The sequence below is a fragment of the Apus apus genome, chromosome 6, assembly GCF_020740795.1.
Source record: "Apus apus isolate bApuApu2 chromosome 6, bApuApu2.pri.cur, whole genome shotgun sequence".
In the NCBI taxonomy this organism is placed as follows: domain Eukaryota; kingdom Metazoa; phylum Chordata; class Aves; order Apodiformes; family Apodidae; genus Apus; species Apus apus.
The window spans coordinates 1,935,725-1,961,572 of record NC_067287.1 but is presented as its reverse complement, the minus strand read 5'-3'; the positions used below and the strand labels follow the sequence as shown (position 1 = coordinate 1,961,572).

At 45.9% G+C, this 25,848-nt stretch overlaps 2 protein-coding genes across 5 annotated transcripts in view; both read left to right on the top strand.

The window, feature by feature from the left end:
* Positions 1-556: 556 nt before the first annotated feature.
* On the top strand, positions 557-13,295 carry TNFAIP6 (TNF alpha induced protein 6). The gene is made up of 6 exons (XM_051623551.1): positions 557-707; positions 6,435-6,572; positions 8,434-8,595; positions 10,309-10,537; positions 11,583-11,623; positions 12,354-13,295. Exons 1-6 carry the CDS (start codon positions 614-616, stop codon positions 12,515-12,517), a joined length of 828 nt encoding a protein of 275 aa, XP_051479511.1. The 5' UTR covers positions 557-613; the 3' UTR covers positions 12,518-13,295.
* A 2,248-nt stretch (positions 13,296-15,543) lies between these two features.
* RIF1 (replication timing regulatory factor 1) overlaps positions 15,544-25,848 on the top strand; it is a 29,640-nt gene continuing 19,335 nt past the window's right edge. For 2 of the 4 annotated variants that reach the window (XM_051623496.1, XM_051623495.1), the window contains exons 1-14: positions 15,544-15,650; positions 17,238-17,316; positions 17,528-17,624; positions 17,808-17,938; positions 18,367-18,461; positions 20,396-20,585; positions 20,911-21,003; positions 21,098-21,236; positions 22,369-22,520; positions 23,003-23,123; positions 23,959-24,132; positions 24,377-24,487; positions 24,732-24,794; positions 25,695-25,795. In XM_051623496.1, coding sequence (XP_051479456.1) covers positions 15,544-15,650; positions 17,238-17,316; positions 17,528-17,624; positions 17,808-17,938; positions 18,367-18,461; positions 20,396-20,585; positions 20,911-21,003; positions 21,098-21,236; positions 22,369-22,520; positions 23,003-23,123; positions 23,959-24,132; positions 24,377-24,487; positions 24,732-24,794; positions 25,695-25,795 — 1,653 coding nt within the window. Of the gene's footprint in view, positions 15,651-17,237; positions 17,317-17,527; positions 17,625-17,807; positions 17,939-18,366; positions 18,462-20,395; positions 20,586-20,910; positions 21,004-21,097; positions 21,237-22,368; positions 22,521-23,002; positions 23,124-23,958; positions 24,133-24,376; positions 24,488-24,731; positions 24,795-25,694; positions 25,796-25,848 lie in introns of those variants that run through there. The other 2 variants (XM_051623497.1, XM_051623498.1) reach the window with 1 other exon arrangement.

The following is a 25,848-nucleotide window of genomic DNA, read 5'->3' as shown; positions in this document are numbered from 1 at the left end:
CAAAGAGCATCTGTTTTTGACGCTTGCAGTTTTCTGCTGATCTGAGGGTTTGACTCCCTGTTACAGACTCTGCTTAGGGAAACTGAACTCAAACAGCCAGTGCAAAATACCCTTCTTATGTTTGTTCATTGATCAGGTCACTGTGAAACGAAATGCAGATTATTTGTGAAAGAACAGAATGTTTAAATGAGAATGTGAGGCAGTATGTGTGATTCTCTCTGGTCCTGTGTGGCTGGAAACAGTATAAGCAGATGGACTGGTTATTAGTTTTATTGTTTTGTGGAATTGGAAGACGGTGAGTGCTGCAGAATGAGCAGACTTCGGCTTGAAACGTGTTCATGTGTGCTGCAGTAGTGAGGGATAGAATGGGTTCTTGGACACTCAGGGAATCAAGAGAGCCAAAAGTGAGTCACATGGGCAACTGCAGACATCATATTTAATTGTGTAATAATACTACAGCAAGCACAATTGGAGCAGGCTTGCTGACCTCACAGCTGAAAGCACTATTTAAGATCTGGCTACCAGATGTTCCACTCAGATCCAGCCAGCTGCTAGCAGAGGTTACCCTGAGTGTTTTAGCAGGGAATATTTACAGCCTTCTAGTTCAGGAGAGATGATTGCATTGATTTTCTTTTCTGCCCTGCTGTGGGAGAAGGCTCAAGCATGGGGATTCAAGGACGGAGTGCTGCATAACTCTATTTGGTTAGGTAAGAAAGAATTTAATCATGATTTTTGCTGCCAAAGTCATTATGTTTGTCTAACAGTGTAAAGATGAGCACCTGGCAATGCAAACTGGAGCCATGCATTAACATCAGCAAAATCCTGCATTGAAACAGGTGAGGATTTTATCTGAGTAGTGACTGCAAGTTTTGTCCCTGTGAGCCCACTCTTTCTACTGTTTCTCTGAAGTGCAGGAAAAAGCAGTTACTGAGTATTTTCTCTGAATGTATTTTCCTGCAGCATCAGGTAAAGTGAGAACAGCATTAAATAGCAGCTGCTTCTAATGAAGGAAAACAAGTATGAAAAGAAACATTTGCCAAAGGAATGAATTACTTTCTGCATGAACATACTTCAGATGCCTGGGGTCCTGCATATGAAACTAAATGATCTGGAAATAATAGAGATAATATTTCCTAGGTTTTCTAGGAAAGCACAGAAATGTAGATGTTTTGGCCATTGGTTTGTTCACATCATTAGGCAGTGGAGGGAAGGTTTCAAGAGGGCTACAGAACATGCTGTGGGAGCAGTTTCTTACACCTCAAGTGGGTTTAAATGTCTCTTAGAGTTCTTTTGTAGATCTTTATCCAATACAACAGAAAAACACATTCAGAATGTAGCCACGTAAAGGATGCCAAAAGAAACACATGCACAGGGTGCTCTTCTTTGTAGACAAATACTTGCAAGCTCCTTTATCCCCTCTAGGACGTTGTGTATTTCTGCAGGGGGATTCCTGTGGCTGGTGCAGGTTTCTGTTGGGCTCAGATGTTTCAGGAAGGGCTGGGGCCACGCTCTGGTGGCTGGTGCAGCAGCCACGTGCCTCCAGTCCCTCCCCAGAGGACTGTGGAAAGTGACAGGAATGTAAATGGAGGGAGAAGTGATCTGTATTGTTTTCCATCTGACTGCACGTTTTTAATGACTTCTCTTTCCTTCTCATCTTGGAACACGTGTCCCAGAGTTGCTGAAGGTGCTCAGGTGGGGGAGAGATCCAGGGCAGGGCAGCTTGGCAGTTTCATGCACCACCTCGAGTGGCTGCTATTCAAAAAAAGGATGGCAGAGAAGAAGTTTGTGTGAGAAACAAGGAAATCTGGTATTCCTGGCTGGAATAACAGCAAAGAGGGACAGAAGATAAGCAGGACTGAGGCTGTGTTAAGCCCTGATAGTAGGGTCCTGGGTGCTTGGTTTGGCAATATCAGTGTAACTGATAACAACTCCTGCAGCCAGCTTTCAGGGGCTGGCACAACATCAGTGTGAATTTGTGATAACAGTGATCATTTAAACAGTCGATCTGAGAAACAAACCCAACCCTCTAATTCTTTAAAATGAAGCAGCAGAGTGTTAACTGGGATGCATAATAACCCTGTGCTGTGCTGCACCTTCAGCGTTTACCGTGAGGGTGAAAAATAAACCATGGGGTAAGAGGTGATGACTTGCTCTGAATAAACAAATACATGCACAGACTGGAAGCGCAGTGAAATAACCACTTTGGCAAAATCACAGCCATCCAATTCATGCATCTCCGGATTTGAAAAGAAAAAAAAAGAGTGCTGCTTACACAGTGACTCCAGCAACCCCAGCCTTGTATTCGCTGCACGCAGCAGGACAAGCCGCCTTTGAATCAAACCTTGGAATGCACAGGGACATCTCAGCTTTGCTTATCTCCTCTTCTCCTGATAAAGCACCATCAAGACCAAATTGAAAATGATGATGGGGGGGTGTTTCCATTTTGCCTTTCTTCCTCAACTAATCATGAGCACAAATGTAAAATCTTGAGTTGCTGGCAGCCTAGAAACGAACGCTGATGTCTTTCCACCGAACCATAGAACCGTTCAGGTTGGAAAAGACCTGAAAGATCATCCATTTCCCTTTTTTGTCTTGTTGCAAAACATCTTTTCTCTCCTCAGTAAGCACACGGTCCTGCTGCAGCTGGCTGACTGTATCATCCTGCTGTTAATGTCTGTCATGTGTGAATGGAATTTTATTGTTGCTCAGTTTTGACACCAGCACATGAAAACCAAAGGCTTATTGTCGGTTGGTGAGAGGAGTGGAGCAGCCTTGCCCAGCTCTGCTTACCTGAGTGCCTGCCACAAAGCAGCTTTCCCAGGACAGCTTCTGGTCAGACTTGTCCCTGCTGGCACACCATGTGTCAGGGTGGTTTTGGGGCCAGACCTGCCCCGTTTGGTGGACTGCTCTGGGTATGATCACTAGCAATAAGCCCATGCCAGCAACTCTACGTGCTCATCCTCTGCTTAAAAGCTAAATATTTATTTTTAGTTAGCATTTCATACTTGTGTCATGCATATTGAGTGCGCTTGGTTAGGCCAAAATTCATGCTTGTTGTGTTTGTGCAGAGGAGACTGGTTGTGTTTTACCATCTCCTGCTGCTGTGGGTGAGTAGAAGGGTCACCGTCCTTGCAGGATCCTGCTGTCTCTGGACTTTCATGAGAGATGATCTGAAGTGTGAGTTGGAAGAAACATGTCCTGTCAGCCATGTAACCCATGACCTTTAGAGTAAGAACCAAAGAAGAAGAGTGGGTGGAGAAATCCTGGATAGCACAGCCCCAGTAGGCAGGTTTTCAGAGAAAGAAGGGAAGAAGTTAGGTGAAGCTTCTCACTGTTGTCCAGGAAGAGGAGAATTCAGGCAGGTCAGATACAGAGAAGAGTCTTCAAGCAGAGTGTCCCATCAGAGAAGATGCTATGGTGCCACCTCCAGAAAGACCAGCAGCAGTTTGTGCACGTGTGTGTGTTCACATGTGGCTGTGAATATGTGTGTATATGCATATACATGCACATAAATATGTAGACAGTTAATAGGTACAATGCTTTGACCTGGGTCTGGTTTTCCTGATCCAGTTTATCTTTCTGCACAGCCCCTCGTGTGATTAAGAAGGAGGGGGAAAAATGCCAGTGAAAGATCAGATCAGATCAGTTAGTTAGATCCACAGTCAGGGAATGCTGCATCATGAAACTGGGACACTGAGCCAGCCCTGGAGCTCTGAGCTTGGTGGTACGTGTGTGTGGTCCAGCTTCCCAAAGGCTACTTCTGCCGTGGAGCAGCAGATCCAGCTTGGTGCCTGCTCTCAGCAGGGTGCCACCACCCAGCAGGACGCTGCAGGAAGGCTCAGGGGAGCTGCTGCTGGAAGAGCAGCCCTCGCACAAGCTGTGAAGAGCAGACCTCTCAGGCATGGGCTGAAAATCGTGATGCCTGTCCACAGTGACAGCGTCAATCAGCGGGGGTAGGTGAGGGATAAGACTTGAAAACAATGCTGCCAGCTGAAAAAGTCAGGAGAACAACTAAAAATGGTGATTTTTTTACTGTTGGCTCCAAGACCGATGAGAACAAGCAGTGGCAATTCCCCCCAAATCCCTGGGTGTGTACACCCAGCAGCAGTTCCAGGGAAGGAACAGGGTGGGGGCTTTTACCAGCAACCATCACTGACTGTAAGCTTTAGGACTGCTCTTGCCTTGGCTGGGACTGGTCGCCTTTGCAAGGGAGACAAACCCCAGAGCTGAGCTGCCCCTTGCTCTTTGACTGGATGTGGGAGGGGCAGCACAGCTAATCCCAGGGACTGTCATTGGATGGTTTGGGCTGGAAGGGACCTTAAAGATCATCTAGTTCCAACCCTCCTGCCATGGGCAGGGACACCTCCCACCAGCCCAGGCTGCTCCAAGCCCCATCCAACCTGCCCTTCAACACTGCCAGGGATGGGGCAGCCACAGCTTCCCTGGGCAACCTGGGCCAGGGTCTCACCACCCTCACAGCAAAGAATTTCCTCCTCATGTCTCACCTAAATCTCTCCTCTTTCACTTTTGATTCATTCCCCCTCATCCCATCCCTCCCTGCCCTTGTCCCAAGCCCCTCCCCAGCTTTCCTGGAGCCCCTGCAGGCCCTGGAAGGTGCTCTAAGGTCTCCCTGGAGCCTTCTCTTCTCCAGGCTGAACACCCCAGCTCTCTCACTACAGCTTGTGTGTTTCAGTTCAATTCTCAGTTCACCTCCCAGGGGCTGCAGTGACCAATAGTGATCACTAGTGTCAATTCCAGGCTGCCCCCTGAGTGTGCAGCAAGGCTACACATGTGCCCTTTTCTGCAGTGCCTAGATCTCCAATGACTGCAAACTGAATCCAACACAGTCATACTGGAAAGATGCAGTGAGTGGATTTATCAGGTTGGACATGATAGTCTGTTGAGTGAATGAAAAAGAATACTTCCTATGAATAAATTTTTACTTAAAATAGCCTTTTTAAAATATGGCATGCCATTATTCCACAGCTATTAGTTGCTGTGGCTCTTCTTTGCAATGGAACTGGCTTTCTTTGGGAAGATTTCAAGGTCAGGCTTGATGGGGCTCTGAGCAATCTGATCTAGTGTGAGATGTCCCTGCTTATTGCAGGGGGGTTGGACTAGATGGCCTTTAGAGCTCCCTTCCAACCCAGGACATTCTATGATTCTATGATTTTTTTGCACAAAATGTAAGTTACCCCATGCTTATGGCAGTGACATTCCCAGCAATGTCACAGAAAGCCACTCTCTGTCCTCTGAGCCTGCTCTCAGCAAGATCAGTCCTTCCCTGGGCACAAGGCCAGGGACTGTGGCTCCAAAAACTAGACTGGCAAACACCATTCTCTATCTAATGAGGGTTCTCACCATTCCTAACCACAATCCAGTGGTGATCATGTTGTTGTTTTAAATATCCTAACTTAGCCAAAACTACTGACTTTAAGTATGTCCCTAGAAAAGACATTCTCTCTCTTTTTATTTTTTTCCCCCATGTTACAAATAACTACTGTAAAAAATGCTTCCTCTTTTGAGTCTGTCTTCAGTCCTGTTGACCAGTGATAGCTCCAGACAGCCACTGCTCTCAGACTGCACTACAACTAAGACAGATCTAAAGAAAAAGACAACTCAAATTAGATATGCACATTGGTTCTGGGACAGATTTCCATACATATGGCACCAGACAAGTGCAACATGAAAATAATACTAAACTTGAATTAGTACTGACAGCTTCTAGGTTTCCCTGGAAAGCTGCTGTATATTGTACTTTCAACAGCAGAGAAAAAAATAACTAAGAAAGTGCATTAATTTTCTGTGCAGCAAAAATGTCAGCCAGCAATTGTTCTGGTCCTGACCTTTGTGACACAAGCCCAGATATTTTTATTTCAAATTTTTCTTCCCTTCGGTTTCTGCCTCTTCTCCATCCAAGTAGCCCTGATTTAACTCCTCTGGAGAGTCAAAACAAAGCTCTGATTCATGTTACAAAGGCACTTAAAGTTGCATCCAAAAGCATGCTGTGATAGCAATCCAGGAGGAGCTTCCCCTGAGTCAGGATGCACGGAGCTAGCGATGCTGACACCAGCCGATGGTTCCCATAACTACTGCCTTCTGCATGGTCCTGGGGGAGTCCTTCCCTGCCTTTGTTGATTTTCTGTTGCTCAAAAACTCACCAAGCTCTGACTAGCCCTGTTGTTTCAAAACTTCTCCCAAACAAAAACATACCTTGGGGTTGCAAAAACACGCCTTTGGCTTGGGAGGGACGGTTTTTTTTCCCCCCCGACGCTTTTCAAGTGGCACAGCTGGACGTTCTGTTTCTCTTCTCACCCGGGCAGCAGCCCAAAGGGTGGGTCTGGGGGACACTGCTGGAGGTGGCCAGAGCCCCCTCTCCCCCCCCCAGTAAGTGGGCCATGATACTGACCCCCTGTGTTGCTTTGGTCCCACAGAGCGAGCAGCTGGAGTGTACCACAGGGAGTCCCGCCGGGGGAAGTACCAGCTCACCTACGCCGAAGCAAAAGCCGTCTGCGAGTACGAGGGAGGACACCTGGCCACCTACCAGCAGCTGGAGGCAGCCAGGAAAATAGGTTGGAAACCAGTCATGGCTGTTTGCTGTTCACATCACTCATTTGTGGAATCATACACTCAGAATAGTTTGGGTTGGAAGGGACCTGAAAGCTCATCCAGTCCCACCCCCCTGCATGGGCAGGGACACCTCCCACCAGCCCAGGCTGCTCCAAGCCCCATCCAACCTGCCCTTCAACACTGCCAGGGATGGGGCAGCCACAGCTTCCCTGGGCAGCCTGGGCCAGGGTCTCACCACCCTCACAGCAAAGAATTTCCTCCTCATGTCTCACCTAAATCTCCCCTCTTCCAGTTTTAATCCATCCCCCCCTTGTCCTGTCACTCCCTGCCCTTGTCCAAAGCCCCTCTCCCCAGCTTTCCTGGAGCCCCTTCAGGCACTGGAAGGTGCTCTAAGGTCTCCCTGGAGCCTTCTCTTCTCCAGGCTGAACACCCCAACTCTCCCAGCCTGTCTCCAGAGCAGAGCTGCTCCAGCCCTCTCATCTTTGTGGCTCCTCTGGACTTGCTCCAAGAGCTCATTGTCCTTCTTGTGTTGGGGGCCCCAGAGCAGGACCCAGCCCTGCAAGGGGGGGTCTCACCAGAGCAGAGTAGAGAGGGACAATCCCCTCTCTCATCCTGCTGGCCACACTTCATAATGTTGCCAGTCTTGTGTTTTCATGAATGTTTTAGACTCTGGGACTGAGAGACTTGCAAACCACCCTGGTTTATTTCCCAGGTTGCATGCCCAGAACGTGACTGTGCTACCTGCAGAGCTGTCAGGGACACCATCTGCACACTCAGAGCCACACACCCCCCTGAGCTCCAGGTGCAGCACAGTCCTGGAACCAGCAACACTCCCTCCCCAGCTCCAGCCCCGGGGGGTTGCTGGGGGCTGCAGAGAAAGGTCTTTATCTCCAGGGAGCTCCTCGAGCACATCTGCACTGCTGGCTTTCATGGCATCAGTCAAGATGTTTTCATCATGTTTATTCCAGGCATATTTGCTCTGAGAGGGGGTGAGCAGAGTGCTTGGAGGGGCAGGCAGAGCTGAGCAAGGCTCTGCTGAATTACTCTTTGATTCCTAATGAGAAATTATTAATTCACTCAGAGCATTAGGAAAACAATGAAAAATATCCTCCACTCTAGGCGTTTTTGCAGGCTGTGCTGTTGAGTCAGAAGCTGGCTCTCAGCACCAGCACACATGTAGAAAGGGTACTTTTGTCTCTTCTGAGTAGCTCCATGGTCCTAGGACACCACAAATATGTTCCAGTTCGTCTCGGTGAAAACGTCCAGTTGGTCCCTACCAGACAGTGAATAACAGCACATGCTTTGGGTATTGTTGTGCAGTTCTCAGCCACAAAATGCTTTCTGTTTAGCAAGAAATTCTTGAGGCATTTCAGGTATTTAAATTTACACTGGAAGTATTTTAAGTAGCTGCTTGGTTTTCTTGGCTGTCTTCTGTATGTAGTACTTTATTCCCTCTCAGAGCTTAATGCTGCAGACTCTTGAGATTTGATTGAGTAAATCTGTATGGCTTCAGAAGGGAAACAAAGAACATGCTAATGTAACTCATCCAGTATAAGATTGTGTTACAAATGCTGGTACAGCACTTACCAACTCACTACCCAGGAAACTGTTTCGTCCATCTGCATTTGATTTTTGTTGTCAGATGGAGAACCACTAATCATACCGTGGAGAACACAATGCAATTTTATATCCTGTGTTTGAAATTATCCCCTCACAGAACTGTTCTTTCCTGTGGTTCGATTTCTATTAGGCCAATGACACCCGAGTCATTGATCAGCTAGAGTGAGACTTACTGGCTTGAGGAAAAAGCAGAGTTTCTCGGTTGATTTATCACACGCAAATCTCGTTTTCTCCCTGCTGCAGGTTTCCACGTGTGTGCTGCTGGCTGGATGGCAAAGGGCAGAGTTGGTTATCCCATAGTGAAAGCTGGAGCCAACTGTGGCTTTGGGAAAACTGGGATTGTTGATTATGGGGTTCGCCTCAACAGAAGCGAGCGCTGGGACGCCTACTGCTACAACCCCAACGGTGGGTGCAGAACCAACCCAGTGCTCCTGGGGCCTGAGCTGCTGGGGACACAAAGGCACCCAGGCTCTGCATGAATGCACTTCAGTACCACACAAGGGCTGTCTGGGAAGGGGGGCATAGCAATGCTGATTGCTCCGGAGCCTTGCACCAAGCCCCCTCTGCTGCTGCCCGCAGCTGATCTGCCTTGCTCGGAGCTCAGTCCCGTGCTGCACTGTGCCACCTGCAGCTGGGCCCAAGCAAAGTCCTTGCAGAAACTAAAAACATCTTTATTATATATATAAGACATCGTTATATGCTGTTGTTGGTGAAAAAGGGAAGTAGTATTTCCAGTGTGATGTGCGAATGTCTTGTTTTGTATAGGAGTGTTTACACGTAGCCTACAATTTAATTTAAATAACCCATCTGGGCTGTTTAAGGTGGAATCCATTTTCCAGATGTTTTGCCTGTAAACAGGCTAAATTTATTGTTAACCCTGATTCCTTCTTTTGTCTTCTCTAAAACTGAACAAGTTTTGAAAAGTGAAGGGAGTAAAACACCTGGCAGATCCAGCTCCAGCTGTGTGTGTGTGTGTTCATGGATTAACTGGGTGGAGAAAAGTGATCTCCAAAGCAGGTCTGGAGACGTGGTCCAAACAGGACAGAATCACTGATTCACAGAATCACTTAGGTTGGAAAAGACCTTCAAGACCATCGAGTCCAAACAGGGCTGAGGAGACTTCATCTCCAGGTGCAGGACCTCTCTCCATTCCCCTCCATTCACTGCCCTGCAGATGGCTGCAATATGGACAGGGTGGCTGCTGCAGTTTAGCTTGAGATCCCCTGATACAGCAGTTTGGTTAGAAAACAAAAGGCAAGCAGCACGGCCAGTGCTCCAGTCTCTCCCACTGAGAGGAAATGTATTCATGCTTGATGGACAGCCTGCTCCAACGCCTGGCAAGAGCTGTCTGTTTGCAGGTGGGAGACAAGGACCCTGGGAGAACAAAGACACATGTACTGGGGCCTCTGCTTTTCACTAGGGTGCTAAAGATGTCAGGAGGAGCTTGAGGAACCATCTGCATGTTTTGAATTGCACGTCCAGCCTAGCAATGATCTGGAGAGGGAGAGAACAGGGCTGGTGGGCAGTGTACAAACTAAGAGGGTTAATGACACTGTCCAGCTCCCAACTCACCTGCCTGACTCACCCTCAGAAAGCAGCTCCCTCTCCCCCAGGTCTGAACTTGGGGAACTGTGACACATCCTAAAGTCAGGCTGGTCCCACTGTCAGGGAGCTGGTAAAGTTCAAATGGCCACTGAATCACATGAATGGTTTTCACCCCAAAGTGAGTGAAGAGCTGCAGCAGCAGCAGCAAAGCAATGCCATGTGTGTGATCACTAGCCTTTGTAAGCCTTTTTTTTTTTTGTGGAAAAACACCTGGAAGAGGTTTTTGAAGCAGAAAGGATGAAACTGAATGCCAGGGTGACAGAAGTCAGTGAGAGCTTTTCCTCTCAATTCAGTAATTTTTGTATCATGCCTCTTGTTTCCAAACTATCTGCTCCCAAAAGCTAGGAGTGACTGGCATCTCTTGTGGATACTGAAATGTAAGCAAAGTGCTCTCCTGCCAAGGGTTGCTGTGGGTTTCTCCACAGATCTGCTGGGCCAAAGTGCACCAAGATTTAAACCTTAGCCATACCCAGGATGGATACTTAAACTCTGATGTTTTTCTTTTTCCTTTAGGAAAGGAATGTGGCGGAGTCTTCACAGATTCCAAACACGTTTTTAAGTCACCAGGCTACCCAAGTGAGTATGAAAACGATCAAATTTGCTACTGGCACATTAGAGTGAAGTATGGACAACGTATCCACCTACAGTTTCTGGAGTTTGATGTGGAAGATGACATTGCTTGTATGGCTGATTTCTTGGAAATCTACGATAGCTACGATGATATCAATGGCTTTGTGGGCAGGTAAGGGGATCCCAGCCTTGACATGCAAATAATCACATGATTTATTGTTTTCCCCAGAATATTGCTTCAGCAGAACACCATATTACCTTATCTAGTGAGCACCCCTGATATGCTCACAATACTTGTAATAATACTACCTGACTTACCTTTCCTGGCAATTTACCATCATTAACACAGAGCTTCAGAGAACTGTGCTTTGCCCTTTTCTGCTTTGTTAAATTACATGAAAGAAAGCTGCCAGGCTTTCTGGTTAGCTGCTTATCTTGGTTCTCTATTATTTTGCAGGAGGAACTCCTAGCAATGTCAAACAGTGTTTTGTACTTGCTTTAATTGAAAGGAGGGAGGTGGGGTGTTCAACTGTTGCAAAAAATGTGCCTAAGTTACTGTTTGCTACAGAAGTGAAATATTTTCTAACAATATCAGAACAGAACAAGTGCTACATATCATCTGTCTTACTGGATGTAGTTTCCCTCTTTGCTTAATTCTCACTTTCTTCAATCCCATATCTTTTGCTTGTCCTTTAGCAGGCATATTTGGGTATGAAGTACCTCAATTTTTCAGAACAAAAAAAATCACAGAATCATAGAATGGTGAAGGTTGGAAGGGGCCTGAAAGATCCTGAGGTTCCGACCTCCCTGCTATGAGCAGGGACACCTCCCACCAGACCAGAAAACCAGAACACATAACCCAGAACAAAACATATAAACCAGAAAAAGTAATAAAAAACACTTCCCAATTCCTGCCACTTTTCTCATCCTCTCTACAAATCATATATAGCCAAACAAGGATGGAGTCCATTTGTTTTGACCTTACAGATAATTTTAAATGTTTTTCTTCACAATGTTCTTCCTTTCTCAGCCTTGGGTCCTTGTTCTTTTCCTTAGCACCTTGTGAAATTGCTCTTTTCCTCGTTTACTTCTTCGTTTACTTTCTGCATACATTGAAAAATGTTTCCCACATTTTCCCCTCCCCTAAACCTCACTAGAAGATAATGACAAGAACTGAGCCACAACCTTATAACCTTTTTTTTTTTCATTTTGCCCAGATTTTGTGGAGATGAGTTGCCAGATGATATCATTAGCACAGGTAATAAACCTGCACTCTTTCTGGTGAAACCAAACCAAAACCAAAACAAAAAAAACCCAAAACCAAAACAAAAAAAACCCCAACAATCAGCCTGGATCAGCTTCTTGGCCCTACGTTTTAATAATATATGTTTAGTATCAAGAGGTCATTTTCCCCCTCTGCTGTGCCCTGGTGAGGCCACAGCTGGAGAACTGGGACCAGTTCTGGGCCCCCCAGTTCAAGAGAGACAGGAACTGCTGGAGAGAGTCCTGGGAGGGCAACAAAGGTGACTGGGGGATTGGAGCATCTCCCTGATGAGGAAAGGCTGGGAGAGCTGGGACTGTTCAGCCTGGAGAGGAGAAGGCTGAGGGGAGACCTTATTCATGCCTACAGGTATCTCAGGGTGGGTGCAGGGAGGATGGAGCCAGACTCTGCTCAGCAGTGCCCAGGGACAGGACGAGGGGCAACGGGCACAGGCTGGAACAGGGGAAGTTACACTGAAATATGGGGAGAAACTTCTTTAGAGTGAGGGTGACAGAGCCCTGGGACAGGGCAGAGAAAACGGGTGGCAATCAGCCTGGTTTTCCCTGGGGGTGATGGAAACCTCCCAGGCCACAGCTCAGAGGTTGACAGACCCAGGCAGGATCTTTTTTAAAAGATCCCAGAGCCGAGAAGGAAAAGAAATCTGAGATACCACATTTTTTAGGCCCGCTGGAAACGTTAACCTCTGCTTTTCTTCTTCTTGTCCCAGGCAATGTTATGACCTTGAAGTTTCTGAGCGATGCCTCAGTGACTGCTGGGGGTTTTCAAATTAGGTACAGCACGATGGACACACCTTCAAAGCCAAGTGATGGGAAGAATGCAACATCCCAAGGCAAAACAAACTTCTTGTCTGGAAAATTTGGGATTATGTGAGCAGAGGAACAAGATGCACTCGTTAAAAAACATGTTCTAGAACCCAGTTCAGATGTCTGTTTCTTCAGATAGGACATAGCCTTCTGACTTTTTATTTTCTTCTTTTATCTATGATTTTTTAATAAAGTATACTAGGAAATAAATTATGAAATGTACTTAAATGAATAATAGAAGACTATTTTTAGATTACAAGTACTGTAAAATTCTGAAGAATTCATTGCTACCAAAGATTTTTAAATTATTTTTCTACATAAACTCCTCCTCCTCATTTCTTGCACCATTTGAACAAACCTTTCACGTGACTGTTTCAATTGTTTTTAAATTTCATATCCTGTTCTCTCCTTATTTTCCTTTCAAGTAAGCTTAATTTTAAAAGGCATAAATTCCTCCTGTGGATGGCCTAGCTGCCACTCATCTAGTTGTCTGAAGTCAGAAGATTGGGAAGCAGCATGAACAGCACAGAGTCAATTATATTATCATCATCATTTTCTCGTGAGATGAATCAGAAGCTCCTCAATTAATTTTGTTGGGGTTTCCTCATCCAGAGAGATGTTCAAGTCCTTTCACTTCTCTGCTTTCACTGAGTAAGGAATCAAATTAAAGACCTGGTGATGAAAACAAAACTGGTGAGATGAAGCACCAGAAGGAATTGCTAACCAGATACCAGCAAATCTGTTTGGAAGATACTGTCAAGATGCTGTATGTTGTTTACATGGGTTTCAAGAAGACTGTACTGTTTTTTATTGATGAACATAAACTATTCTCCATATGTTTTTAATTGCAGTGTAAATTCCTCAGTCGGAAGCAGCATTAAAGCTACCTCTGTTTTAATAGTGGCCTGAGTTTCCAGTGAATTATTTTTATTTCTTGAGAATGTTTCAGAACTTGAAATGTTTTCCTTCATTTAAAGCAGTAAATAGGAGTTCCTTTCCTTTCCTTTTTCCTTTCCTTTTTCCTTTCCTTTTTCCTTTCCTTTTTCCTTTCCTTTTTCCTTTCCTTTTTCCTTTCCTTTTTCCTTTCCTTTTTCCTTTCCTTTCCTTCTCGTTTTGCACAGGAGGAAGAGATTCTTCAGCTAATCAGACCCACCTTTGCTTTATTTATTCTAATTCTCAGCTATTTGAATGTATTTAATCTTTGAGCTTTTACGGTTGTAATTTCACTGGGGATATGTTCCCCCTTCCCAGCTGTCCTGGAGAACGATCCTGCAGGTAGCACTGCAGTTTCTGTCGTTTCCAACACTTTCTCCATGCTTCGTGGGAGTGTCAGGAAATAAAGTTCGTGTCGTTACATTCAACAGGATCGAGCTGCACCTGAAATCGACTGTGCTTTTTAATCCTGCCGCCTGGTGGGCTGAGTGAAGATCAGCAAAAGGATCTGTTAACAGTAAGGAAAACCCTGTTAACGTGTTTGTGACCTAGGGTGGGGTTTTCGTTGGGTTTGGGGGGAGTTTCTTTTGTTTGTTGGTTTTTTTTTTCATTAATCGAGAAACAACAGGTCTTGAACTGGTGTGGATCAGAACCAAGTGTGAGCAAGAAATACCTGCCTGTCCAGAAACCCCCGTGAAGCCAGAGGGGTGGCACCATTTGGAGCCGAGTTCCTCCCCAGAAAAGCATCTCTAAACCCACTGGGAAGCCCTGTAGGTGACTAAGAAAGGCTTAGCCATCAGGGTCACTGCTCAGGGTCACTTCTCTGACCCTGAGAAAATGGGTTTATCTGCCCTTCAGATCTCCTGCCACTGCTGTTATTTGATGTTGACACCCACAAATGCCCTGACATAATTCACACATTGGTCACTTGTCCCCTCTCAGGACAAGGTGTCTCACGAGGTGGGATATATCACCAGTGGTGTCCCCAGGGCACAGCTTTGGGTCCAGTCTTGATGAGTATCTGTAGTAATGATCTAGATGAGGGGAAGGTCTGGAGAGCAAGTCCTATGAGGAGAGGCTGAGGGAACCAGGATTGTTTAGTATGAAGAAGAGGAGGCTGAGGGGAGACCTCGTTGCCCTCTGCAGCTCCCTGAAAGGAGCTTGTAGGAGGTGGGTGTTGAGGGTCTTCTCCCAAGTGAGTAATGACAGGACCAGAGGAAATGGCCTGAAGTTGCACCACAGAAAGTTAGGCTGGAGATTAGAATTTCTTTACCCAGAGAGTGGCTGGACAGTGGAACAGGCTGCCCAGGGAGGTGGTGGAGTCTCCATCCCTGGAAGGGCCTTAAAAGAAATGTAGATGTGGTGCTTAGTGACACGATTTGAGCACTGAACGGGGAGATTAGGTTATGGTTGGTGGACTTAGGTCATAGTTGGACTTGATCATGTTCAAGGTCCTCTCCAAGCAGGATGAGCCAGTGCCTGGGCACAGCTGAGCGGGAACGTCTCCAGCCCAGAGACCAGGGCAGCGGGTCCACAGAAGCACTTGCTGACTTTGGGAGCAAAGACCCCAGGCATTTTCTATTGCCTTTGCTTTTCCCTCGCCACTCTGAAACCCCTCACCTCCTCAGGGACCCCCCATTAAAAAGAAAACACAACAAAACAACCCCAAACCACCGGAGACGGCAGCGCAGCCCCTCACATTCGAGCCACCAGGTTTCTGCAGGCAGGTCTCTGCGGAGCTAGAGCTTCAACCACGACCTCCGAGCAGCGCTGGGAGGCCTGGATTCTGGATTCCAGCTTCCAGATTCCCGCTTCCAGCCGGGAGCCAAGGCCCCGCAGCCGGAAGGGGCTCCGGGCAGCCCCGAACCCGCGGCCCTGGCCCCGCCGCCGCCTGCGGGAAGGGAGACCCAGCCCCGCCCACCGCGCCACGCCTCCACCAATCCGAGTCCAGGGGCGGGGCGAGCGGCGTCGAGGGGCGTGGCCCGCCAGGCGCGGGAAAAGCCTCTCAATGGCCTCCCCCTCCGGCCGCTGGCCCCGCCCCCCGGGCCTCCCCATTGGCTGGGGCCCGCGCGGCCCGGGCCCCGCGCGCCGGCGGCCCCGCGCGCCGCCATCTTAGCCCGGCCCGAGCCGCGCGGGGCGAGCGGCGGGAGCGGCGGCACCATGAGCGCCCCCGGCGCCGGCTGCCGGCTGCAGCCGCTGCTCCGCACCCTGCAGGACCCCGCCGCGCCGCCGGGGGACCTCACCGACGCGCACCTCGCCATCGTCGGGTGGGTGCCGGGCGGCCCGGGGCCTGAGGGGAGCGGGGGGGGGAGCCCTGAGGGGGCGGCGGGGCCTGAGGGGATGGGGGGGCCTGAGGGGATGGGGAGAGCCCTGAGGGGATGGGGGGGCCTGAGGGGATGGCAGGGGAGCCCTGAGGGGATGGCAGGGGAGCCCTGAGGGGAGCGGGGGGAGCTCTGAGGGGATGGCAGGGCCTGAGGGGATGGCAGGGGAGCCCTGAGGGGATGGGGGGGGCCTGAGGGGATGGCAGGGGAGCCCTGAGGGGATGGCGGGGGAGCTCTGAGGGGATGGGGGGGCCTTAGGGGATGGCGGGGAGAGCTCTTAGAGGATGGCAGGGGATCCCTGAGGGGATGGGGGGCCTGAGGGGATGGCAGGGGAGCCCTGAGGGGATGGCGGGGCCTGAGGGGATGGCAGGGGAGCCCTGAGGGGAGCGGGGGGAGCCCTGAGAGGATGGCGGGGCCTGAGGGGATGGCGGCCGCCTCGGCCCGTGTGTGAGGGGAGGGCGATCCCGGGCAGGGGAGGGAGGGTCTGCCCGGCGCGGAGGTCGCTGCGGGGCCCGGGATGGCGGGAGGGCCTGGCCCCGGGGGAGGGCACCGCTCGGGGTCTGCTCCTCCGAGAGCCTCCTCCGGCGCGGCTGAAGGGATCTCGGGAATTGATAGGTTTCCTAAGTGGAAGACAAGGCTTTCTGACTGGAAAAGTGAAGTTTTCATGTGGTTGGTTTTTTTTTTTTTTTGGGGGGGGGGACACGGTTTTGGAGCGACCGTGTTTCTTCCTGGGAGGTGCTTCTTGCCCGTGGGAAGGCACGTTGTCTCTGCATCCGTGTCTGCCTTGACTTCCTGCCTCCCCGCTTTGTAGCCGCTTCTCAAGCCGTAACCGCTTGAGATACCGGCGATACCGACCGCCCCGCAGCACTGCGCAGGTTTCCAGCAGTCGCTGGCAAAAACAAACAAACAAAAAAAGACCCTTTTAAAACAGTCAGGTTGTCTCCTGGATGGTTGCACGTGGTAGGGTTGAGTCAGGTTTCTGTGCAGAACCGGTCGCGTTCGGGAGGACTGTTAACAGAGCTTTTTTTTTTAATCTGTGGATGTTCCTCAGACACGTGTGAGGTCCCTGCTGCTGGTTGTCAAACCAGAGTTGTCCTGCAGTGGGGAGCTCCTCTGCTGTTAAGGGCTGTGCTTTGTAAGATCCTCTATGTCTGTGGGAAGTTTGTCTCCCTCTCAGCAGTTATTCAGAGTTTGCATATTAACTTTTTAATGTTTTTATAGAAGTTGACAGAACATTAAAGCCCTTCGATTTATTTTTTTTTAATACTGCTTAAGCACAAAACAGGTCATTATCCAAAACACCTTATACTCATATACATGGGACTTTATTACTCAATATTTTACTGATGAGTCAAGACTACCTAAGTGGAGGCTGATTTTTGCACCTTACCTTCTTCAGTGTTGTGTTTTAACTTTCTCAGGAAGGTGATGGTTCTATACTAGCTTCTTAATTGCATTAGAAGTTTGAGGTCATGTCAGTGGTAACATGTTTAACCTGTCAGTATTGCTTGTTTTCCCTTTTGCTCCCTGAAGTCGCTTGACGGGTGAGGAAGGCAAAGAATTCACTGCAGACCTCAGGAAAAACTTCCCTCAGCTTTGGAAAGTGTTTAAGGTATGTCTTTTCCACTCAGTTCCTTGCACTTGAGCAAAGATATATTTAGGTGGTCAAGGTCAGTGGCCATGGCCATACTCGAATTTGAGTTGATTTAATGAGGATTTGTTGATAACAGCTTTGTTGAGTAGAAGTGTTGGTTTTAAGACAGTGCTTCACAGCTGCTTCTGTAATCTAAGACTTGATATGCTTTCTTTTTCTTCTTTTCCAGACACACATTTCTAGTCAAAACTCAGAGCTAAATAATGCAGCATTACAGGCGTTAGGATTCTGTGTTTTTAATTCAAAGATGACATCAGATTTATCTGGTAAGTCAACAAACTTCATTGGGGATGCTGGCCGTGTGTCTATGTGTATGTTTATCAGAGTTCTCTATTTCTTGGTTAGCATATCCTTTAATTTATACAAAGCTTGCAGCTTCCAAGGGGCGCAGTGGTGGTGTGTTTGGTGTGAACAGAGTGGAATTTGAGGGCTGTGCATTCTGCTTTCAGCAACTGAAATGCAAGACTTGCTCTCCGAGGTGGTCGGTGTTGCTGTAAAAACTTCAGACAAAAACACTCGGACTCGGGCACTGTGGGTGATCTCTAAGCAGGCCTTACCTTCTGAAGTTGTTCAAAAGGAGGTAAGTTGCTTCACTTTTTGGTTTTTGTGTGGCCTGACTTCCCAGGGAGCCGAGGCTTGTGCAATCTCTGGGTCACTCCCCACTCAGCAGCTTTGAATCTGAAGGTTGTTTTCATCAAGTTTAACAGCCAAGTGTAGGGCCTCGGTTCTTGGGAAAATTGTAGGGGCAGCTGCAGAGGGAAACGAGTCAACAAATTGTTGCTTCTCTCGAGGAAGAAGCTGCAGTGTGAGCAGTTCTCTTAGATGCCAGTGAAGAAGCAGAGTGGAGAAATGGGTGACTCCAGTTTCGTCAGAACTCTGACCTTGACTCTAGGCCTGACATAATCCAAACACAGGGCAGGGTCCAGGGAAACAAAACTTCATCATTTCAGCTCCTCCTGGAAATGTTTATACCTAGGTGCTCACTCTCATCTTCCCTTATTTCCTCAGGTTCCCAGTATAATTTCTGCCCTGGAAGCAATACTTACTAAAGGAGATGTGCAGTCCTTGGTGGTTGAATATGAAGCACTAAATGTCATCATACGGTACGTGCACTGCAGTAGCTAATTATTGGAAGAGGTGCTTTGGTTTTTTGGCAAATCGTTGAAACAAAACCTTAGTGGTGTAAATTATTCTAAAGAAATGTTGTGTGAATGCTCTTGGAATTGTTCAATATGTTCAGGACTGTTTTCCCACAGTGTTTTGTGCTATAGTCTGCAGGAGAGTGAAATTGTGTGAGCTTCTCTCTCTGTCCCTTTGCCAGCAGTTCTTCTGAACCCCTTCATTTGCACAATATTTCATTAATGACACTGTGGCAGTTCTGACAATGTTGTCAATATTCAGATAAATGTCCTTTCCTTTAGTTTCTAGTGACTTATTAAGAATTGTTTCCAAAATCTCACGTGCTCCTCACAAAGGAGGTCTTTATATCCTAGCATTTGTTTTCAGGACCTGCCTGACTGAGAAATTCTTGGCCATTAAATGAGGTTTTTATTTAAAATACCTCCTTCGTGCTTTACGAACTTTACTGCCGTGTTTCTCATACCATTGCTGAGGGTACTTCCTAATGCCAAAAGCAATCTTTTAGAACCAGTACCAAGAATGCAGTGTTTTGTTCAGCAGTGCTCAAATAGTCAAATTCATCTTTACTTAGTATTAGTAAATTTGTTGAGCTTTTATTTCTACTGCTATTTAAGTATTCTTTAAGCATCTTGCATCTGCTTTGAACTGCAAATCCATTTTAAAATGAAACAGTTGAAGCAGTAATTATTTGCTTATTTTATCTCTATTCTAGTCCATTCATTTTCTGTAGCCGAGAAGTCTGGTGTTATAATTTACTTAGTGCCCAATTGGCCAATGCAAGAATGTTGCTAAACATTGAATTCCTCTTTTTCAAATCTGAGATTCAGTAGATGATTGTGAATGGGGGGAGAAAATAGGAAAGGTAAAGAGACTCCTGGGTTGAGATCAAAACAGTTCGATAATGGAAATAAAAGAATGTACAAACAAGTGATGCAGAGTACAGCTGCTCACCACCTTCTGAGCAATGCCCAGCCTATCCCTGATTCCAGAGGAGAGAAATCCCAAAATCACTGTCCTGGAAAAGAGTGTGCTTCTCAGCCAGCCTGCATCTGTATGCTGAGCCCGATGTTGTGTCATATAGAATATTCCACTGGCCAGTTTTGGATTCATGGCTATGGTCCCTCCCAGCTTCTGGTGCACCTGCACACTAGCAGAGCATGGGAAGTTGAGGTCCTTGATTTATTAACAACAACAAAAAACATCAGAACCTTATCAAAATTCTTCCCATACTAAATGCAAACCATAGTGCTCTTCTAGCTACTAAGAAGAAAATCAGCTCTATCCTAGCCAGAACCAAGAAATCTGGGTAGTCCCATTGCTGAAAGTCTTGTTGGCTTCTGTGTGGCATGGTGTAAACTTGGGGAGTTGTTTGCCATACTGAGCTCTTGGAAGTACAAGAATAAAAATAAGAAGACTTGAGCAGGCTGATCTGCACTGAGTCTGTGCAAACCTGTGCAGCTCTAGGGTTTGTTTTTCAAAAGGAGGCATCTATTGTTTTCAGCACATGTTGACCTGTTGGAGCTGGGCTGGGCTGCTGAGAACACACAGAGGGTGGTTAATGTGCAGGCTTTGGACTGGGTCACTGATAAGGAAGGGAGAGTGTGTTCCTTTCAGGCTCATTTTCCCAAAAACTGAGGGAATAGAGAGGACAACTATAAATGTCAGTCTGTTCTGCTTTTGGAGAGGATTACCTGAAATAACACTTAAGCATGGCACTTCTAAGTGAAGTGACAAAATGCAGCTGTTCAGAAAGACAAATAAAATTATTGTAGAGTGGTTTCCTGTAAACCCTATGTTGAATGAGAGCATTAGTTGATGATCATGTGGTTATCTGCAGGTGTCTCAGCAGTAAGTCTGCTGGAGATTTGTCACAACTATATTTGTCTTTTGCATCCAGCTTAATGGAGCAGACTCCAGCCCAGATGGGAGAAGAGGCAGTGAGGTGGGCAAAGCTGATCATTCCTCTGGTTGTGCACTCAGCTCCTAAGGTGCAGCTACGAGGTGCTGCTGCTCTGGAGATGGGGATGCCACTGCTTCTCCAGAAGCAGCAGGAGGTGGCAGCTGTCACTGAGCACCTAATGACCACAGTAAGTGTGAAATGCTGTGCCTCTCTTTCCGGAGGTGACAGGAATATTCAGTGGAGTTGTTGGTTGGTTGGTTGGGGGGGGGGGGTTGAGGGTTGAGTTTTATTTACAGTCTAGATTGTGGCAGCAAAAGCAGCTGTGCACTGCCTGCAGTTTGTTGTGGACAGCAGTTTTGGCAGGAAAATTAATGTAACAGCAATATAAACGTAGGAATACTGCAGTTTGATCTAGAAGTAACATCATGCCAGGTTGGTTACATTGGAGTGTGTAGGTCTTAGGATACTTGAAATGTATTTATTGTAGAAAACATGTTTCTTTCTGTCTGCAGAAACTGATTTCAGAGCTTCAGAAATTGTTTTCTACAAAAAATGAGACTTACGTGTTAAAACTGTGGCCGCTCTTTGTCAAACTGCTTGGAAAGGTAAGCAGAGGTTAAACCCAGTAAATTCATGAATCTTTAGGGATAGAGTTATTGACAAGAGAAATGTCTTAATTCTGAACTTCTTCATCTTCAGACCCTGCATCGCAGTGGCAGTTTTATCAACTCCTTGCTGCAACTGGAGGAACTGGGATTTCGTAGTGGCTCACCAGTGGTAAAGAAAATAGCCTTCATTGCATGGAAGAGTCTAATAGATAATTTTGCTCTAAATCCAGGTAGATTAAAAACAAACAAACAAACAACAACAAACTGAATTGTTTTGACTGCTGTCAGTTTACATAAGTGGAAGAGAATGTTCTGTCTGATAGTGGTCAGTACTGGGGTAGACACACAGTGTATCCATGGTCAGTGCATGGTGGTGTGTGTTTGTACACATTGGTATGTGCTGCCCGCATGTCTGTAAGGAAGAGTGACAGTTCTGATCAGTAGTAATGATTTTTCTGCTAGGTGAAAGAAAGAGAATAAAATTAACAAACCTCTGTTTGGTAATTGGTCCCAACAGCAGTGAAATAGAGAATGAAACACCCTGTAGATCTAATTTGGGACTGCATTGATTAATTGGAGAAGAGCAGTTGCTGCTCCAGGGTTCTAGAGGTGTTAAAAACAATTTCTTAAGAGGTGTAACTGAGACCTGAACAAGTCTAGGCTGTGTCAAAACACAATTTTTTACCTTAATTGTGCTTCTCCTTCCAGTGAGTCCAGAAGAAAAAGCTAAATGTGGACATTTCTTAAGTTAGCTGAATAAGTTAACATAATTTGTTCTCTTGTCATTTTTTTTTTCTGATCATTGATCCCCATAAATTAATTAACCAAGGGATATGATTCCCTCTGTCAGCAGTTGCTTGAGCTGCAGATAGGCAGGTTTGGATGCTGCTGAGCTGGCTGGAGGTTTGTCCTCCTGTTTGAACACCTGCCCAGGCTTGGTCAGGCCACTGTCCAGATGTGCTGTGCAGGAAATGGTCCTTTGGCAGCATTTAAGATCATTCTCACCCAGTGGTAATGCACAAATGTGTTTGGTGTTTGGTTGTCCTGTCGTGGCAGCCAGGACTCTCCAACATAGCAAGCAGAAGTGGATTTCCTTCTGTGTCTGTTGGTGTTCAGTAGATTTTGTTTCAGACTTGGTGCTGGAAATAAATACTTGATGTTTCCAGGGTGAGCAGTAGAACAGTCTGAAAGGTTGGTGACTTTGCTATGTATTTTACTTTTGCAAATTGTCATGAATGGAATTTTGAGCTAAAATATATTAGGAAGAACCCAAATGCTTTAAAAAACTTCTCTGCTTTTGTTGTTTGTGCCTTCATTATTTAATTGTGTTCCTTAAAAATATCCTTTTTTTTGTTCTTGAAGATATTTTGTGCAGTGCAAAAAGGCTGAAGCTGCTGATGCAGCCACTGAGCTCCATCCATGTGAGGACAGAGGCTTTGGCACTGACAAAGCTGGAGGTCTGGTGGTATTTGCTCATGAGGCTGGGACCTCAGCTGCCTGCCAACTTTGAACAGGTAACACAGCTGAAAGTAGTGAGAGCATGAGTTAGCTTTGTCATTTCACTGTGCAGGTGCATGCTTTGGGAAGCCTGCCAGAGGAAAAGGTACTGAAGAGATCTCAGGATATTGAGGAGAAAAGTGATCCAGGTGTTTCGTTGCTACTCACATCATAACTGGAATGAACGTAATGTTTCTTTTAGGCTTCTGAATTTAATTAAATTAAACTTCAGGAGTAGAGGGGAAAAAATGCCTTTGTGGTTATGCTACACTTGGATCATTCTGACACAAGTTATTTAATGTAGCCATTTCTAATTCTTGTATCAATATGCATATTTTATACAGCATCTTTAAAAATACTGTTACAAGTACCCAGCAACTCTGAAACTGCTGCTCTGAACTGCAGTGCTGTCCCTGTGACACTTGGATCATGTGGTTCTTCGTGGCTGATGGCTTGTGTGTGTCGTGCCTGTTGTGACTGAGGTTTGATGTCCTTGCAGGTCTGTGTGCCACTAATCCACAGTACTTTAAGCCTGGATTCTTCTGCTGCACTGCAAGGAACTCCCTCCCGGGTCCCAGCCAACCAAAGTTTAGCCCCAGCAACCCCTACACAGAAATCAGGTATTAAAGCACAGTTTTCAACTAAATTTTAGGTGCAGCAAGTAATCTGGTCTATTGTACATGGTGTTGCTTTTTCATTTGCAATATAGTATTATTGAAAACAGGAATTTCTGAGCGTGTTTGTTGGGGAGCTCAGAGGCAGTGATTTACAGTGGTTAAAATCAGGCTGGTCCAGTCAGCATGTCAAGTTTACAAAGTTGTGCTAGTCAAACTGTTGAGAAAACAGTTTTAGTGCCATGGGTGGTGTTCTCTTTTGCAAGGGAGCTTTGGTTGTAAATTTTTTTTTCATGTCTTATATATGCCATTCTCATTTCTGTAGCATTGTTAGTTTCTGCCTGAATAGTAACCCAGTGATCCTAAGGCATCAGTAATTTTGGTACTTCTAAGTACATGTTAAATCACACCTGCCTGAGCTTTACATCCAGGTGCCTGCCTCTTTACCTCTCTTCTCTGTGTGGAGAGCCTGGCGTTCACAGCTTGTGTAATTCTAGACTCCTGTAATTGGAAGCCTCGGGGACCTTGTGGGAGTGTCCTAGAGGTGTAGATCTTCCTTTGTGCCTCTTTTTCCTTAAACACAAACCTCATCTTAGTTCTGTGAGATCACAACTGAGGCTGGCCAAAGTGCTTTGCATGTGAGGTCACTTCGGCTTGTGTTCAGTGGAAAGGTTCCTGATGGAGACTCCTTCATAGCAGTAGAGTTACTATATAACCAGTGTGTAGTGTACAGTGCACTGTACTTTGTGCTTCTCCTGTTAACTTTGGGGTTTTGGTCTGTTTCCTTCCACTTGCTAGCAGGTGCAAGGTGGGACAATGCCATTTTTCTCCCCTCCCTCAGGTACTTACCCGTTTACAAGCCCCGTCACTCCAAGAATAAGCTTGAACGCCAGCCCTGGAGGAATGGTGCTGTTTCCTTCCATTCAGCTTTTGGGAATTGAAATGCTGCTTCACTTCTTGATGGGACCAAAAGTTGTAGATTTTGCCCAGCAAAACAAACTTGTACTTAATTTAGGTATGTGAGGTTTTGTTTTGGGTTGTTGGGTTTTTTTTGAGTACTTTTGCATAAGCCAGTTTTGTTGGATGTAAAGATGAAATGCTTTATAAACATTCAAAACTGTTATTTGGCATCTTTCATATTAAAAGTTGTTTCTATGTTCAATGCTGTCATACACTTGATGATTTTTTTTTTAAGGCTTATCTTAAAAGTAAGACTTCAAAATAATGGATTTACAGAACATGTTCCTTTGTTCTCCTAGAGCCTCTCCAGTACCCATTGATCAGTAGCCCTTCTTTTTTTTGTAAGCATGCCAGCACTCTGATAAATGCAGTTCAGGATGGCTTCATTGCAACTGGAAAAGAAGTTCCTGGTAAGAATTTAGTGGTGAAATATTACTTTTTTTTTTTTTTAATGGAGGGAAGCTAAAGCAAAAGTAACCACTTTCTGTAACAGTTCAGTGTTGACATTAAAAAGAACTGATCTGGCTTGGTTTGAAAGCTGATGGCAGTTTTAGCTTCTGTCCAAGTCTATTGTTTTAACACAGTCTGTATTTTAATTGCAGTTTAGTTTAATGTTTTTATTACAAACTGAGCAAATATTATGCTGTCTTGCAGATTGTATGCTGAACGTTATATGGAAGGACATAAATGGATATGTGAAAACAGCTCTTGAACCAGGTAAAAAGTGTAGTTTATTTTTGTATCTTTTTGCTGACAGTTGGAGTTGTTTTTAGACTAGACCTTTAGTAGTATTTGCTTCATTGCTGGTGAAAGTTTGATTTTAGGCATCAGCAGCAGCAGTTTTTGAAGCAACAACTGGTATTTTTCATCTTTGTGTGAAAAATACACCATCATACTGATCTGATCCAGAGAGGGAAGAGGGAAGGCACAGCAGCATAGGACTGCAGGTGCATTGCACGGAGCAGGAAGACAAAAGCACTTTAGCTGCTCTTCTTGCTGAAGAAATATTTCCATTTAAAAAAAATTATATAATAATCACCCCTCAAGACTTTGGTGTGGAGAAATGGAGACATTCAGTGTACTACTCAAATTAGTGTAAAGCCTTTGTTTAGGTGACTTTCTTTTGCTTAATTTTTATTTCCTAGTATAGTGTCTTTATAGATGCATAAAAGCAAGATGCTTCCTATTAAAAAAAAAAACACACCAAAAAACGGCAATAAATCCATTAGTCTGTAAAGGCTTTGGAGGAATAGAGTAGTCTTAATAATGAACTATTTTATATTGGCAGGTCTAACTGAGAAGCAGAAGTGAGATGAAGTGCATGGCTTGGGTGAATGCAAAATTGCACCACTCTTTAGCTTGTCAAGGTTACTAATGATAGGAAAATATTTCCATTTGAGTAATAAAACTTAAAGGTTTTTATGTAAACTTGTCAGTTTCAGTTACGTGGTCTTTCAGAGCAGAGACTTGGTGTCTGAATCTGTTAAGTATCTGGCCTATGTTTATAAATACACACAGGATTTTTTGATCTTGCAGTACCTTATATTTAAGTTTTAAAGGACAGCATTGGTGACCATTACTTTGTTCTGCTCTAACTGTGAATATGCTTTATTCTAGGAAATAAGAAGGAGAAGCAAGGGTCAGAAATACTCACTCTGTTGCTCCAGGCCTTAAAAAACATTGTTATATCAAATTCTCTTCCTGTGCAGAAAATACTGGTGAGTTGGGTGGGCTTGTCTGTTTTTTAAAATCTCATTTCTTGCTGATGGTC

Excerpts from the sequence above, each read along its gene's own strand:
- TNFAIP6 (XM_051623551.1), top strand. The coding sequence starts at position 614 with ATGATTGCATTGATTTTCTTTTCTGCCCTGCTGTGGGAGAAGGCTCAA. Across the intron at positions 708-6,434 it reads GCATAACTCTATTTGGTTAG|AGCGAGCAGCTGGAGTGTAC; the intron begins GTAAGAAAGAAT and ends TTGGTCCCACAG. Across the intron at positions 11,624-12,353 it reads AGATGATATCATTAGCACAG|GCAATGTTATGACCTTGAAG; the intron begins GTAATAAACCTG and ends TTCTTGTCCCAG.